The sequence below is a fragment of the Penicilliopsis zonata genome, assembly GCF_001890105.1.
Source record: "Penicilliopsis zonata CBS 506.65 unplaced genomic scaffold ASPZOscaffold_14, whole genome shotgun sequence".
NCBI classification, from domain to species: Eukaryota; Fungi; Ascomycota; class Eurotiomycetes; order Eurotiales; family Aspergillaceae; genus Penicilliopsis; species Penicilliopsis zonata.
Window position 1 is genome coordinate 546,209 of NW_019208923.1, and position 13,374 is coordinate 559,582.

The 13,374-nt window shown below is 50.5% G+C and overlaps 7 protein-coding genes across 7 annotated transcripts; 1 reads left to right on the plus strand and 6 right to left on the minus strand.

Annotated features, from left to right (window-relative positions):
• Positions 1-53: 53 nt before the first annotated feature.
• Positions 54-1,469, minus strand: ASPZODRAFT_135227 (hypothetical protein). Its single transcript, XM_022723731.1, has 2 exons — positions 1,138-1,469; positions 54-1,081 (listed from the first exon to the last, which is right to left on the minus strand). The coding sequence occupies exons 1-2, from the start codon at positions 1,323-1,325 to the stop codon at positions 61-63; spliced, it is 1,209 nt and encodes a 402-aa protein (XP_022578913.1). The 5' UTR covers positions 1,326-1,469; the 3' UTR covers positions 54-60.
• A 95-nt stretch (positions 1,470-1,564) lies between these two features.
• ASPZODRAFT_135228 (hypothetical protein) lies at positions 1,565-4,169 on the minus strand. The gene is made up of 5 exons (XM_022723732.1): positions 4,008-4,169; positions 3,621-3,948; positions 2,618-3,552; positions 2,420-2,560; positions 1,565-2,351 (listed from the first exon to the last, which is right to left on the minus strand). Exons 1-5 carry the CDS (start codon positions 4,081-4,083, stop codon positions 1,912-1,914), a joined length of 1,920 nt encoding a protein of 639 aa, XP_022578914.1. The 5' UTR covers positions 4,084-4,169; the 3' UTR covers positions 1,565-1,911.
• A 510-nt stretch (positions 4,170-4,679) lies between these two features.
• Positions 4,680-6,043, minus strand: ASPZODRAFT_786189 (hypothetical protein). The gene is made up of 4 exons (XM_022730228.1): positions 5,860-6,043; positions 5,631-5,793; positions 5,355-5,562; positions 4,680-5,278 (listed from the first exon to the last, which is right to left on the minus strand). The coding sequence occupies exons 1-4, from the start codon at positions 5,935-5,937 to the stop codon at positions 4,801-4,803; spliced, it is 927 nt and encodes a 308-aa protein (XP_022578915.1). The 5' UTR covers positions 5,938-6,043; the 3' UTR covers positions 4,680-4,800.
• A 256-nt stretch (positions 6,044-6,299) lies between these two features.
• ASPZODRAFT_160996 (hypothetical protein) lies at positions 6,300-9,387 on the plus strand. Its single transcript, XM_022726497.1, has 6 exons — positions 6,300-6,450; positions 6,507-6,597; positions 6,652-7,094; positions 7,162-7,794; positions 7,855-8,371; positions 8,444-9,387. Exons 3-6 carry the CDS (start codon positions 6,676-6,678, stop codon positions 9,140-9,142), a joined length of 2,268 nt encoding a protein of 755 aa, XP_022578916.1. The 5' UTR covers positions 6,300-6,450; positions 6,507-6,597; positions 6,652-6,675; the 3' UTR covers positions 9,143-9,387.
• Positions 9,388-9,707: 320 nt separating this feature from the next.
• On the minus strand, positions 9,708-10,742 carry ASPZODRAFT_18600 (hypothetical protein; the record flags this gene model as incomplete). The annotated part of the gene is made up of 1 exon (XM_022727243.1): positions 9,708-10,742. One exon carries the CDS (start codon positions 10,740-10,742, stop codon positions 9,708-9,710), a length of 1,035 nt encoding a protein of 344 aa, XP_022578917.1.
• A 262-nt stretch (positions 10,743-11,004) lies between these two features.
• ASPZODRAFT_135231 (hypothetical protein) lies at positions 11,005-12,875 on the minus strand. Its single transcript, XM_022723733.1, has 3 exons — positions 12,387-12,875; positions 11,797-12,309; positions 11,005-11,715 (listed from the first exon to the last, which is right to left on the minus strand). The coding sequence occupies exons 1-3, from the start codon at positions 12,488-12,490 to the stop codon at positions 11,091-11,093; spliced, it is 1,242 nt and encodes a 413-aa protein (XP_022578918.1). The 5' UTR covers positions 12,491-12,875; the 3' UTR covers positions 11,005-11,090.
• ASPZODRAFT_135232 (hypothetical protein) lies at positions 12,813-13,301 on the minus strand (the record flags this gene model as incomplete). The annotated part of the gene is made up of 1 exon (XM_022723734.1): positions 12,813-13,301. A coding segment is annotated over exon 1 (176 nt), but the record flags the coding sequence as incomplete, so codon positions are not given.
• Positions 13,302-13,374: the final 73 nt, after the last annotated feature.

Here is a 13,374-nt window from a genome sequence, read left to right on the forward strand (position 1 = left end):
CCTCACCTACTTTTATAATATTTCTTTATTCAGATCTCTAAATGACCTAAAAACCGTCAATTAATTGTTTCTACCTCCGATAAACCCAGCCATCGCCGATGCGATAGCTTGATACCCAGCCATCAAAGTGCTGTCCATCTCGCCCGGCTTCATGGCCAGCAGTTTGGAATGCTGAGCAGAAGCCTCTGCACATTGCCAGGTATGATTCGCACCCTCTTTGATATCCAACGAAATCGTAGCCCCGTCGCGCTTCGCATGGTCCACGAAATCTTCAATGTCGTATCGGAAGACGAGTTCCTCGGATCCGGCCGAAACCCATGTCTGAGCCGGGAGGATGTCTTTCCAGGAAGCGCGCTTGTCGTTGTCGACAGCGAAATTGCCGTAGACAGATTCAAACTCGGATGGGGTCCCCTTGAGCACCATATCGCAGCTCTTGTCAAGGGATATCTTGAACAGACGTTCCTCCCAATATAAGGATAGGACTCGAGGGTGAGAAGTGTACAGATTCACCCAGGGACTCACAAGGAACGCTGCTGCTGGCTTTGTGCTGCTGGGAGGCGTCTCCTTTCCAGTGCAGGATGATGACCTCGATGACCTTTCATGAAGGGCTGTCAGCAGAGAAATCACCAGATGTCCACCTGCCGACTCTCCGATGACGAAGATTTTCGCCGGGTCAATCTTGTTCACAGGGCCAGTCAGCCAGTCATAAGCAGTCACAGCTTCGTTTATCGATGTAGGCAAGGTAGCTTTGGGCGCAAGCGTATAGTCTAACGAAAAAATGGCGGTCGAGATCCCCTGCTGAGCCAGGATCTCGGCGACAAAGAGATGCTCAGGCGCCGAGGCCCCCGGGTGGCCGGCCACATAGCCACCGCCGTGGATCTGGTAGAGAACAAGATCTGCAGTCTGCGGGTCGAGTACCTCGCTGGATAGCCCTCGGCAGAACCAGAAACCGGCGAACTCGGGGGTTCGGACAGGTCGATAGATCTGGGATCTGAGATGAGCGTAGCGAGTTGAGCTGAGGAGCTTGTCGCCATTGCGGTCGATGATCCATCCGACACCCGGAGGCGTGTTGTTCCCGATACTGTGTTCAGTTTTCAATATATGTTCTTTCTGGGACTCCAGCTGCTACCCACTAACCAGGTCATGACATGTCGGAACAGATGCTCCCTCAGAGGCGGGGGTTTGTATGTGCTGAACGGCGACCAGCGCCTCGCAAGAGTCGTGACAGTGACCCATGGTATGCGGAAAAGATAAGTGATGAGGACTTGGAATCGATTGCTGGTAGTTAGTCTGGGGACTGGGTTGGGCTCTGGGAGGTCCTCCATCAGCCTGTACCGTGCTTTGTAGCGCTTTGAAGAAGGATATTTTGGAAGGGTCCGCGGTAGAGTATTTCACCTGCCTAAATGTATTTCCGGACTACCAGGATGTATTGATCTCTAGCTCTTTTCATAGTTGAGTCAACCCGAGAGGAGGTGAGCATGGATAAATTGGCCGGGGAATTTATCGGCTGAATGCAGGATTATAGCCGATGCTCACGATGCTTTACCTGTTGGGCTTCAACTTGCTTAGAGAATGATTGGACAATTAATAATAATCGAGACCTGTGAATAGATCCAAAAATTGGTCCGTCACCGCAGTATTGATTTATACAGATACAAAAAAATTAGAGCATGGAAATAGAGCATTTCCACCTTCACAATATCCAAAGCGTAGGTAGGAATGTATACACTGGAGCGAGGAAACCTCCAAACAAGAAAGGTTTCGCTTTAACAGTTGTTGTTCATCGAGGAACCCCGAGAGGAGAAAGACCAGAAAAGAGATTGAATATACGCCCGCATTGCGCTTCCATGACCCGCCACCGGCAAGCTTCCATTCTGTTAAGACGACGGACAACTCTTCTCAAACCCTTTCTCAAGTCGCCGCATCTGTACCAGTTGCGTTGGAACCATTGGCAGTTGTGGAAGCCTCGGCGGATTTTCCCTCAGTCAAGGTCCTGACCAACCTGGTCAATTCGTGGACCCGTTCTTTTAACAACAACACCTCGAGGGTACAGTTGTCCATCTGGATATTTGGTTTGGTCTCATCGACGGTCTCCTTCCAATGATCGTCGATGTCGAAGTCAATTCCTTCTGCAATGCTTTCCCACTCCTGAGGTTCGTCATCGTCTGCACCTCCGCGGTTGCGGTTTCGGTGGATACGGCGTGCCTCACGCATTTCGATCCATGCAGTGACGCAGAGCATCGGGGCATAAATGATGCCCATGATAATCTCGTTGATCTTGGCGTAGTATTTAGGCGCGAGCCACCACTCGAGTGGAGCGATAAGGAAGACAATTTCCAAGAGATTGAAGGCTTTTGGAACATAGATCAGCCATCTGCCGTCCTGTCATCAAATGTATTTCAGAGGAAAAGAGACTCACGTGGAATGAAAACATTCTCATCAGGGGCCCGGACAAACTGCATCGTCTTTTGGGCGAAGATGGCCATGTACTCATCGTCTGCGTTTCCTGAGATATCATCGTACGCGCTGTTGTAAAGAGCAATTAGGATATTCAATAGAACTGTTTTACATGATTAGCAGCCACGTCTTGCAAGATCCAAATCGCTGGAGCCCGTACCGATCATTACGACAAAGTTGAATAGATAGTAGAGGATAATGCCAAATGGAAACGCAAAATCTTGAAATGCGTCGAAGTCGGGACTCTGCATGACAGAATTGGCCATTCCCTGGACGATAATTCTTGTGATCGGCACATCATCATCGACCTGAGCCATCCCAATGAATGCCTGGAAAAACCCGATCAGGACCACAAGGAGGAGTGCGAAGAAAATGATGCTCTCTTTCATCATCACCCTCAGTACCACAAACATGGCGCCAAAAAACCGGAAAGTATCCAAGTAGAGCATCATCCGCATCCAGAACATCGGGCCCGCAAAGGCAAGGAAGTTGTAACTTAGCTCGTTGAACATCCGTCTCCTATGGTCGTCTGCGTGAGGCGAATGAGCCAGTGCGACGACACGGAGGATAAACGAAAGGGCCAAAATCACATAGAGAGTGCAGTTGAAAGCATTCCAGAACTGGAGGTAGTTCCAGCCAACCTTCCAGAGTTTGCTGACCTCGTCGCAAATGAAGGCAAGTGTCATGGTGTAGAGAATACACTCGACAGCATCCAAATCTCCGCTGGGGTTGACGGTATTGATGACCGCAGTGTATAGGACGAGATAAATCAAGGAGAAGATGATCTGACACGCATTTTGGTACAGTGGGGTTCGCATTCGATCCGGGTTGAAATGAGCCCAGTAGTGAACATTGTCCTTATGCTCATACGGGACAAAATTGGCCGGATTCTCTTCTTCCTGGCAATACCAACCGCGCCACAGATACCTGATGCATCTCTGGTAGCCGGAAGAGCCGATAACCCGCAAGGCATGGAGGTCAACTGCTCGTTCAATGACGTTCATAGGGTCCGTTTCTTCCCCGTTGCGAAAAATCGAATACCGCTTCAGAAGCGCATCTTTGAGCAGGAAATCTTGATCCTCTTCACTTTCAATGCTATAATGAAACCCAGTGAGCATCAAGAATAGAGAACAGCTTATTCGCTGATTGAGGGGTTCCCGTACATTCGCTTTGCGATTACCTCACAAGCCAAGGCGCGACATTGATGGAGCTCGGCATCCCACAGCTCAGCGATTGCCTGAATCTTGAACCACCGTAGACACACAAGCAAGCAATACAGAACGCAGGCGCGGTACTCCTCGCCACCGGCTTCCCGCGCCGTCTCGACGACGTGTTTCGTGATGACCCGACTGTTTGGATCGGTGATCACACTCGCGGACAGTTCACAGGAAACGACCTGTTCGACCTGGTACTTGAGCTTCAACGCAACCTTGGTGACCTCCTTTGCAGGGAGCGATTGGACGACTTGATCGGCATTGTACGTGGGCAGCACTATCCGGTCAGCATTGGGATAGCCAGCTTTGGACCGGGTTTGTTTGGGGATGACGTACGCCGCCGGCGTTCGAGCTGTAACCGACGACGAGACTCGTTCAGCTCATTGCCAAAGAAATTCCGCCATTGGCCCATGGTGATAAAATGCCCCTGGAATGCGCCAGGGAGAATGTTACGAAGACACCGAGGAAGAGACGCGGGAGGTGGAGGAGGTCTGGTCTCTCCCAGCGCTTCGGCCTTCCGCGATCCCTGCCTGATCCCTGCCTCGGTCGGTTCCCCGCTATCAATCCCGATCGAAACTTAAACGATGAAACAACGAATGCGTTCAAGGATTAATTACGATGATCTTCAAAACTGCTGGTCTCGCACTGCAAGCTGATGATCTAGCTGTTGCCAAATGGAATCATTACGTAGGCCAATCTGAAGACAGGAACAAGCCTGGATTGCAGAGTTCTAGAGCTGCCGCTAACAGTGAATCCTGGGATCCATATGAACATATGTACATCGAAACTTTTGGCTCGAGCCCCAAGGCCGAGTTGAGTCGAAGCTGTCAAGGGACACCCGGGAGCCGCCTAGGCCCCATAGGAGGGCTGGTGCTAATCATGGTATAGACCCTGCTGCCGGCTGGCGCTGGTTTGCAAGCATGATATTACCGTCTTTCGTTTTCGTGAATCGTATCAAATTTTTCCAATTTTCTAATCATTCATCCTCGGTGATTTTTGTTATCCTTTCTTCCCCTAGAACCCACCAGGCGCACCCAAGGCAGCTAGGCGAGGAAGATTTTTTTTTCTTTACCCTGGCGTCTCTTTGCGGACCGACTCCGAGGCAGCCGTGAAGGTTGTTGAATGCAGTTTACTCAGGAACGCCCTCGTCGCTCTCCGACTGGCTCTCGTCTCCACTAACCTCCATGTTCTCGCGCTCACGCTTCTCCATAAGCTCCTGGAGGGCGGCGTCATCATGCTCGGTGACAGCCTTGGGTGCCATCTTGACAGAGCAAGCACCGCCACTCTCTTTGATCTTGGCTTCAACCCGCTGAATCGCTTCCTCGAGCATCTGGATACCAACGGTCTTGTCGAGGCACTGGCTGGTCAGAACGTACAGGGGAGGGGCGACCAGTTTGACCTTGATCTGGCTGTCGGCGGTGTTGTTCGCCTCGGCGGTGCGAAGGGCCTCCTTGACGGCGTCGATTCCTTCGTACCCGAAGCAAGTGACCTCAATATCGGCACGGACCTTGGTGGGGGCAGGGGTAAGCTTCTTGCTGATGTATTGTAACAGCTCGCCCTTGACGGCTTGGTTGGGGAACTCGATTTCGGCCCACACATCAGGGTTGCTAGCGAGAACAGATGTTAATATATGCCATGCAACTGAAAACAATCCGAACGAATCCCAGAAAATGTGTGTCTTACGTGATCGAGATCTTGAAGGCATCGTGGGCATGACCGTATTTCCGGTTCAGGGGCCATCCGATCTGCTGGTATAGAGTCTCCAGAGGGGTCTGGGTAGCCTCGGCAACGTGGCGCATGATGGAGTGGACTGCCTTGCTCTTGTTGTATCTCTCCTCACACTTGATGACATCTTCGGGGGACACACGACGCTTGGAAAGATCAATGTAACCTATGAACACCCGTCGTGAGTCAGCGGTCAAAATTCTGTAACGGTTCGAGAGCAATGGGTCTGCTTGCCCTTTTCCTTGTCGACACGCAGAACGATGACAACCTCGTTCCGGCCAATACGGATCAGCTTCTGGATACTACGAATACGTCTCCGCGACAGTTCCGAGAGCAAAATCATGCCGTCGATGTTGTCGTATTCGAGCAGTTTCACGTATGCACCCATCTCGGCGATCTGGAATTCAGATTCCACGCATTAGCCACCTCATATCGTGCCATATAGGAAGACCACAGTCCCTACCTGCTTCACGTTGACCATGACATAGCTATCCACCTCCGGATACTTGTCCTCGTAGAAACGGCAATTTGTTAACGACATCTTGGCGGGGTTGCGCCTATCTCGGGCGGAGGACTCAAAAGACTCGACGGGGGAAGAGAGGCGAAGTTCTGGCACTCGATCCGAAAATACGGCACGAGAGATCTTTCCGTAAGCCTTGAAACCGAGAATTCGGGGGCGATGGAGACGTGGTCGAGGATCTGGTGGCAGGCCACTTTTGTTCACGGGATTAATGCAAATCGCTTTGTGGCGGCTCAAAACCCACTTGGTGCACCGTAGAGATTCTCACGGAGGGCGACAACGACCATTGGCGCAGAATCCCACGTGATCAAAGCGATTCGCCCAGAGGGCCTCAGGCACACTACACCAGCTGTCATCGGGAGAGTTGATGGGGCCCAAGGGTTGTTTCTCCCTAATAGCCACCGAGGATGATAGAAGAATGCAATCAAGCAAGTCTGTTGTGGCAATTCACAGCTGCTATCTCTGAGTGACGACCGAGGGCCTCTGACCAGCTTTACTACTAGTTTTTGATGCGGTTGAAGCTCTTCTAGACCTGTATGTCATTGTTGTGAGGTATGCTTACAATCTCGCTGACTAGTAGTGGCTGCCAGCGGACTAGCGTTTGCGGATTCGCCATCTTAAATCGCTCTTAGGATAGACAATCTTCATCTTCTTGCTCGCTGATTTCTGTGCTTCTGAAGGGTAAGCCCCATGGAGAGAGACTCTTTAATATTTCCGAATTAACACCATTGCCAGCCCACAGCCGTGTGCTTGCCCAGAATGTCTGAGTCCGACCCTCTACTGCCGAATACCGCAGTGCCACACCGCTCTCTTCGAAACCGAATGCTAGGTGTCTTTCGCGGCCCCGACCAAGACGTAGCGGGTGAAAGTATACATCAGGGTCAGGTCGGAGGAGGGTCTTCTCAGGAAGATGCAGATGCTAGGGCTCGGCTGCTGGAATCATACTACCACCATGACCCTGCGTGTGGTGCAAAGTCCTGTAACCATGGGACATTCTCTCCACGGCCCGAGGATGGGGGTGAGAGCATAAGCTCGCAGCAAGGGTTTACATATACCAGGCGAATTCGTCCTGCGCGCGACGCTTCCAATATATATCGCTATACTGGGAGCCATCCGGAATCTGTGGAAAGCTCCGGGAGTTCTTTCTTGTCTCAGCCCCGGAAAGACCGGAAGAAGTTGTATGTTTAGCTTCTTGTTAACCCCCTGCGCTGCATAGCTGGCTAATGGACTAACTTGTTCATCTAGATACCTGTCGTATTACATCCCTTTCCTTAATTGGATCGGTCAATACCGCTGGTCATTTTTTCGGGGAGATCTTGTCGCAGCAATCACGATTGCATCGATTTACATTCCAATGGCATTATCGCTCGCGGCAAATCTAGCTCATGCTCCTCCGATCAATGGACTTTATTCCTTTGTGATCAATCCTCTTATTTATGCGATTCTTGGAAGTAGTCCGTTACTGGTTGTCGGGCCTGAGGCGGCAGGTTCCTTACTTGTGGGAACTATCGTCAAGACAAGTGTCAAACAAGGCCACGCGGGTGAGGATGACGATGCTGCGAATGCGGCTGTTGTGGGTGTGGCTACCGCTATGGCTGGAGCCATGATCTTGATTGCGGGCATTACTCGACTTGGCTTTCTTGATAACGTACTGAGCCGGCCGTTTCTTCGGGGATTTATCACCGCCATTGGATTCGTCATCTTCGTCGATCAACTTATCCCGGAATTAGGTCTCGCGGATCTAGCTAAGGATTCTGGGAACGTTGCTCATGGAAGCACAGTGGATAAACTCGTGTTTGTCGTCGAAAACATAAGACACAGCCATGGCCTTACCACTGCATTGTTCGTTGGCAGCTTCGCAATCAGCATACTATTCAGGTTAGTATTTGCTCTGCCAGTCTGTTGCCTTGATCGTATATGTTGACTCTCGTCTCCTAGGTATATAAAGCGCTGGCTTGAACCGCGTTTTCCGCAAGTCGTTTATTCTCCGGACCGATTCCTTGTTGTCGTCCTCTCTGCTGTCCTGACGTACCAACTTGGCTGGGAGGAGAAGGGGGTAGAGATCTTGGGTCCGATGAGGAGTTCCACCAATGGCTTCTTCCGCTTTGAATGGCCGTTCAGCTTCTCCGGTATGAAGCATGTACGGACTGCGATGAGCACATCTTTCATCATCGCCCTTCTTGGATTCTTTGAATCCTCTGTTGCCGCGAAAGGTTTGGGCGAGGGAGCCCCTGATGGAATCAAGAATCCTGTCAGTGCAAACAGAGAAATGGTTGCATTGGGCGTGGCGAACGTTGTTGGTGGCTGTTTCATGGCATTACCGGCCTTTGGTGGCTACGGAAGGAGCAAGCTCAACGCTTCAACAGGAGCACGCTCTCCCATGAGCAGCATTTTACTGAGCATTATCACCTTGGTTTCCATCCTGGTGCTTGTGCCCTACATGAGGTATCTTCCGGTATGTACTTTCTCTTTTGCATTGGCTCAGAAAATAAAGGGGAGAAGCTCATTCTTGTTTCTCTCTCTCTAGAAAGCGGTTCTTTCCTCGATGATCTCGGTGGTTGCCGTTTCTCTGATCGAGGAGTGCCCCAAAGACATAGCCTTCTTCTTGCGCCTGCGCGGCTGGACTGAGCTGGCTTTGATGCTGCTAATCTTCACGTCTACAATCTTTTACTCCCTGGAACTGGGAATCGCGCTGGGCATTGGACTTTCCATCCTGATCCTCATCCGCCACTCTACCCAACCGCGTATTCAAATTCTAGGCAAAGTGCCTGGCGAACCTGACCGATTCGACAATGCGGAGCTTCGCCCGGAGAAAGTCGTACTGATCGAGGGTGCGCTGATTGTCAAGATCCCCGAGCCACTGACGTTTGCGAATACCGGTGATCTAAAGAATCGGCTCCGTCGTCTGGAACTTTACGGATCCAACCACACGCATCCCTCTCTGCCACGCGTGCGCGACCCCGAGCACAATAAGAACATGATTTTCGATGTCCATGGTGTGACTAGCATTGACGGTTCCGGTGCACAGGTCTTGTCGGAGATCGTGGATGATTACTCCCGCCAGGGCGTCAGGGTGTTTTTCTGTCGCGTGCCCAATGACAGCGTCATGCGCATGTTCGAGCGTAGCGGGATCGTGAAGTTCTGCGGCGGGGAGGAACATTTTGTCCCATCTGTCGAGGAGGCATTACAGCTGGCCGAGTCGGAAACTCAAACGTTGGAAATTTGACCCTTGACCTCTGTCTGACCTCATCCCGGCTCTTCCTTTCTGGTTTCGGTTCTGTTTGGAGAGACCGAGACTCCCTATGAATGATGTATACATGAGTGATGTAGTAATTATTTTTTTTGGACACCTGCTATCTTTATGAAGCTGAATGTTTTAACCTTTTTTCTTTCTCTTCATTTCTCTCCGAGTATTATGACTTTTTAGTTATGCCCATACTATTAACATAACATATATACCCACTTCCAGATGCGGTTATTTCCGCTTTCTAGCGTAGCATCTTTGATATTGGCAGGCTTTTAGTAGCTCAACACCATGATTCTAGAATGACGACATCTATTATCAACCAGTAATAGAATCATGTGGCTGTAGATGATTTGGATGATCAGGATCATCGTTGGCTAAGGTGAGCCTATATCCGAGAAAGGGAATACTCCAATTCGTGTGTCGTAGAGCCGAAGCCGAGTTGGTGTGATGATTTGTACACTCATGGTTCTACCAGGGTGCAGTATGGGGACGGGGGTTGGTTCGCAATTAGCATCTTTTCGAAAGAGTTCCACATAGAGGGTATTCATGTTGTTGCATGTTCACCTGCAGCCGCCCTGTCAATGATGGCTTGTAGGAGCTCCTTACACGCAGACAAGACACGCAGATTCTTTTGGCTGAGAGCTGCCTCGTCATCGTCGTCCTCGGCTAGGTTTGCAACCAGCTTGAGTCTTCCTTCCGTGCCGAGGACAAAGGCACTGCACGCAACTTTGGAAAGGCGGATATATTGATGAGCCAAGGTTTTTTGACCGGACAAGTCGTCCAAGTCGAGCTTCATCGCAAGATGGGTCTCGAGATAGGTGCCAAGACTCGTTAAAAAGGGCGTTTTGCTAGCGGCAGGTGCATTGGTAGAGGGAAGGACGAATTGGGAGAACGACTCGCGAGGAACGTTGACATTCAGTGACTTTAGCGAGGGTGCAATTGGTTGAGAGAATGACAGGGTGAGCTGCATTTCCTTCACCACATCCTCTAGAATGAACCTCGGATCGCTGCTAGGGTCCATGACAGGGCCCGAAGAACCTCCCGTCAGATTATGCAGATACCTCTCCAGCCCCGTACACAAGAAATAAGGGGGCAGCCGGAGCAGCGCGCAATACACGTCGAAAGTAGCAGAGAGAAACGTCGTGACCGTCTGGCGCAGCGCGTTCGGCAGTCGTGTGAGGAGTAAAGGGAGAGCGGTCGTCGCGTTATCCCCACGACTGCCTTGCCCGTCTCGCCCCGCTAACAGCGCAGCTTTGTAGACTGCATTCTCGTACTCGAGGACAATCGAGATCCCAGAGATACTCGATTGGCCGTCCTCGTCGGGGATATCGATGGGCTCCCAGGTACACGCCTTGAGCGCGCCGGTCTTGGAAAGCGCCTCCTCGTCCGCAGCAGCAGCCAACGGGGTAGTGCCGATATACGCGCCCGTGACACTGTTGCCGATGAGTTGCTCGCGTAAACGGTTCGCATACGTCTTGAGAGCGACCTGGTTGCCAAGAAGGGTCTGGAACTCGGGATGCTGCAGAGGAGAAAGTCGATGGAGCGTCCACGACGTATTCAGCAAGGGTTGCACCGACATTGCTATTGCAAGCTTTACTCAAGATAGCCGATCTAATAATTGACTTTCTAGAGAGCAATTCTTATCATAATCGTGGTGTCATTTGGTGGTTTACATGTGAGTATAGTCGACGCGACGGGCGTCTTGCTAAGCAAACATGACAAACAGCCACGCCAAGACTAATTTGGAATGTAGGGTTTAGGGTTTTGGCGGTCCTGTCTTCCTTCCTACTAGTTACTGCCCCCTGCTACTACGAAAAAAGAGTCGTCCATTTCGCTGATGATACCAGATCATAATATATATCTCGGATTGTTTATACTGTCTAGAATATGATCAATGTACAAGATAAAGCTACATTGTGTGCAGATATCATGCGTGCCAGCCCACTGAATCATTACAATCTGGGCAGCCAAAAAGGATAGGTATCCCATTGCAGATCCACATGGGCTCCATGTCATGCGGCAAGGCATTTCTTCGAGCCAATTCCTGTTTGGCAGCATCAAACCAAACATCGTTAATCGATGAGTGCTGGTGCCCACCGACGGGATTCTCGAAAATCAGCGAGCTTACCTCGTCTTTCTCGCTTCCCCGGAGATCATTATGGAAGTTTTGCATGAATTCCTTACGTTGGAGTCGTTGGTTGCCGCCGTCCCCGATCTCGGCGGAGAAATATTCCACAACTCGTATGAATGGCGAGATTGTAAGTAAGGAGTGAATCCAGCTGTTGTCCGGTACTATCGATTCGTCCGGAGGCACAGTATGGCACAAGTAGGAGACGAGCAGCTGCATGCAATGGTGGGTAGAGATTAGTGTCGAAGTGTCGGTGAAAGGAGGCGATTGGATGATCTCAAGCTGTAGAGCCTTGTTCATCGTCTTGCGTTTGTTGAGAGGGATCGGAAATGGGAGCTGTCGGGTCTCAAAGTCACGCAGAAGGGTATTTGTCTGCTCCCGCCGAGCCGAGCAGTACGTTTCCAGAAAATAGAGAACATAGTACCTGTTAAAAATCCGAAAAAAGGGGATATCAGTTCAGTGCCTGTGTTGGTTGATAGGATGGAATTTCTGAGAAGAGTCTCACATGAGAGGGGTCAAGTTGAACCACAGACTTGCGATGCCACGCTTTACGAGGGCGTTGCGCTCGCTCTTGGTGGGGAAATTAGCCTTAATAAATGCCGGCTCACTGTGTAACAGCCTGTCCATCACACGGTCTGCAAGATAATAGCACAGCCTAGAGCAGAGCTTCTGTCGCCGTCTCAGGCTGAGAATGTATCGGAATGTATATAGATGGCCCCCCTTGACGCTACTCGCCGGCATAAACAGGTCCGAGAGTAGCACAACATCATCTTCCGGGTTTCTCGTATACGTCTTCTCGCTGTGGATCGGAGATGGGAGGGTTCCGTGCCTTCGTAGGCGGAGATATCTCCGAGAAATCTGGCGTTCATGCACGCTAAGGATCTGGTGGAATGCTCGGCAGACCAGTTTCAGCTGCAGCAGGTCTTGGATGCGACAGTGGGCGAAGATCTGGATCTGTAGCTCCACGGGCAGGGTGTCCTTAAGTGGGGAGATAGGCACAAAGCTGACATTTTCGGTACTAGAACGATGTGTGTTAGAAGAAGAAAACAAACCCGGGGATTCCGGGCCTTTGACTCGGCTGCACAAGCAACGTACCTGGGGAAGTAGCTCGCTTGTTTGGCATTGGATTTTCGGCCCTTGTCGAAGGCAGCACCCACTTTTTTCACGTGTGTTAGAAGCTGGAGTAGTTGTTGACTCATTCTCAGGCTCCAGAAGGCATGAGGAGGCCAGCTCCAGCTTCAGGGCGCGCTTCGAAGCTTCTTCCAAGCTGCTGCTGATCAATTGCTGCCTCTGCATCCGGCCGTCGTGGGGGAAGAAGGCTGACTAAGCGTCAGCAACGCGATCTAGATTCGAGATGATAGCGCTCGAAAACAGATCAAAGAGGCTGACCGGAACTGCTGTTGGTGCTCGGGATATCACTGAGAGGAAGGCCTGTATTTCATGCAAAAGGCTGACGGGGTCTCGGATGATCTGACAGTGTGCCTTTAGACCTCCGAGACTCTCGGCGCCAGCAACGCGTCAGCTTGGGGATTGGGGGGATTGTCAAATAAGAAAATCAAATCCCTTTTCCTTTTTCACGCGATTTCTTCTTTGCTTTGAAACCGAGAGCAAGATTTTTCCTGTGGGAGAGCAACTATAGGTTGATCAATAGTCTTTGAGGCATTGCTCGGCGCCACCAGAGACCAATAGGCTATTTATAGGCCATGCTTGACACTACTACATAAGTATACTCCATAATTACGACGGGAACATAAAAAGGATTGAAGAGTTGGTGGTTGTTTATATGAGATCTATTTTCTCTTCTTATCTCCTCCTGCTCCACGAGAGGCAAGGTTGAATAAGACCAGCTTACGAGACGGAAGCAATTCATATAGTCTATATATAACTGATCCAGCCTTCTATAGTATTCCGTACAACCTTACTTTGTACGAAGTAGTACAAAGTACAGAATAGATAGTTAAATTCTAAAGATAATATGATCAGTCAATAATATTTGATGTAACGCATAACGAAAACAACTCCCAATACTTACGTCATCTGTCCAGACGTTGCGTCAAGCAGACAGGTTGATAAGAGCAGATAA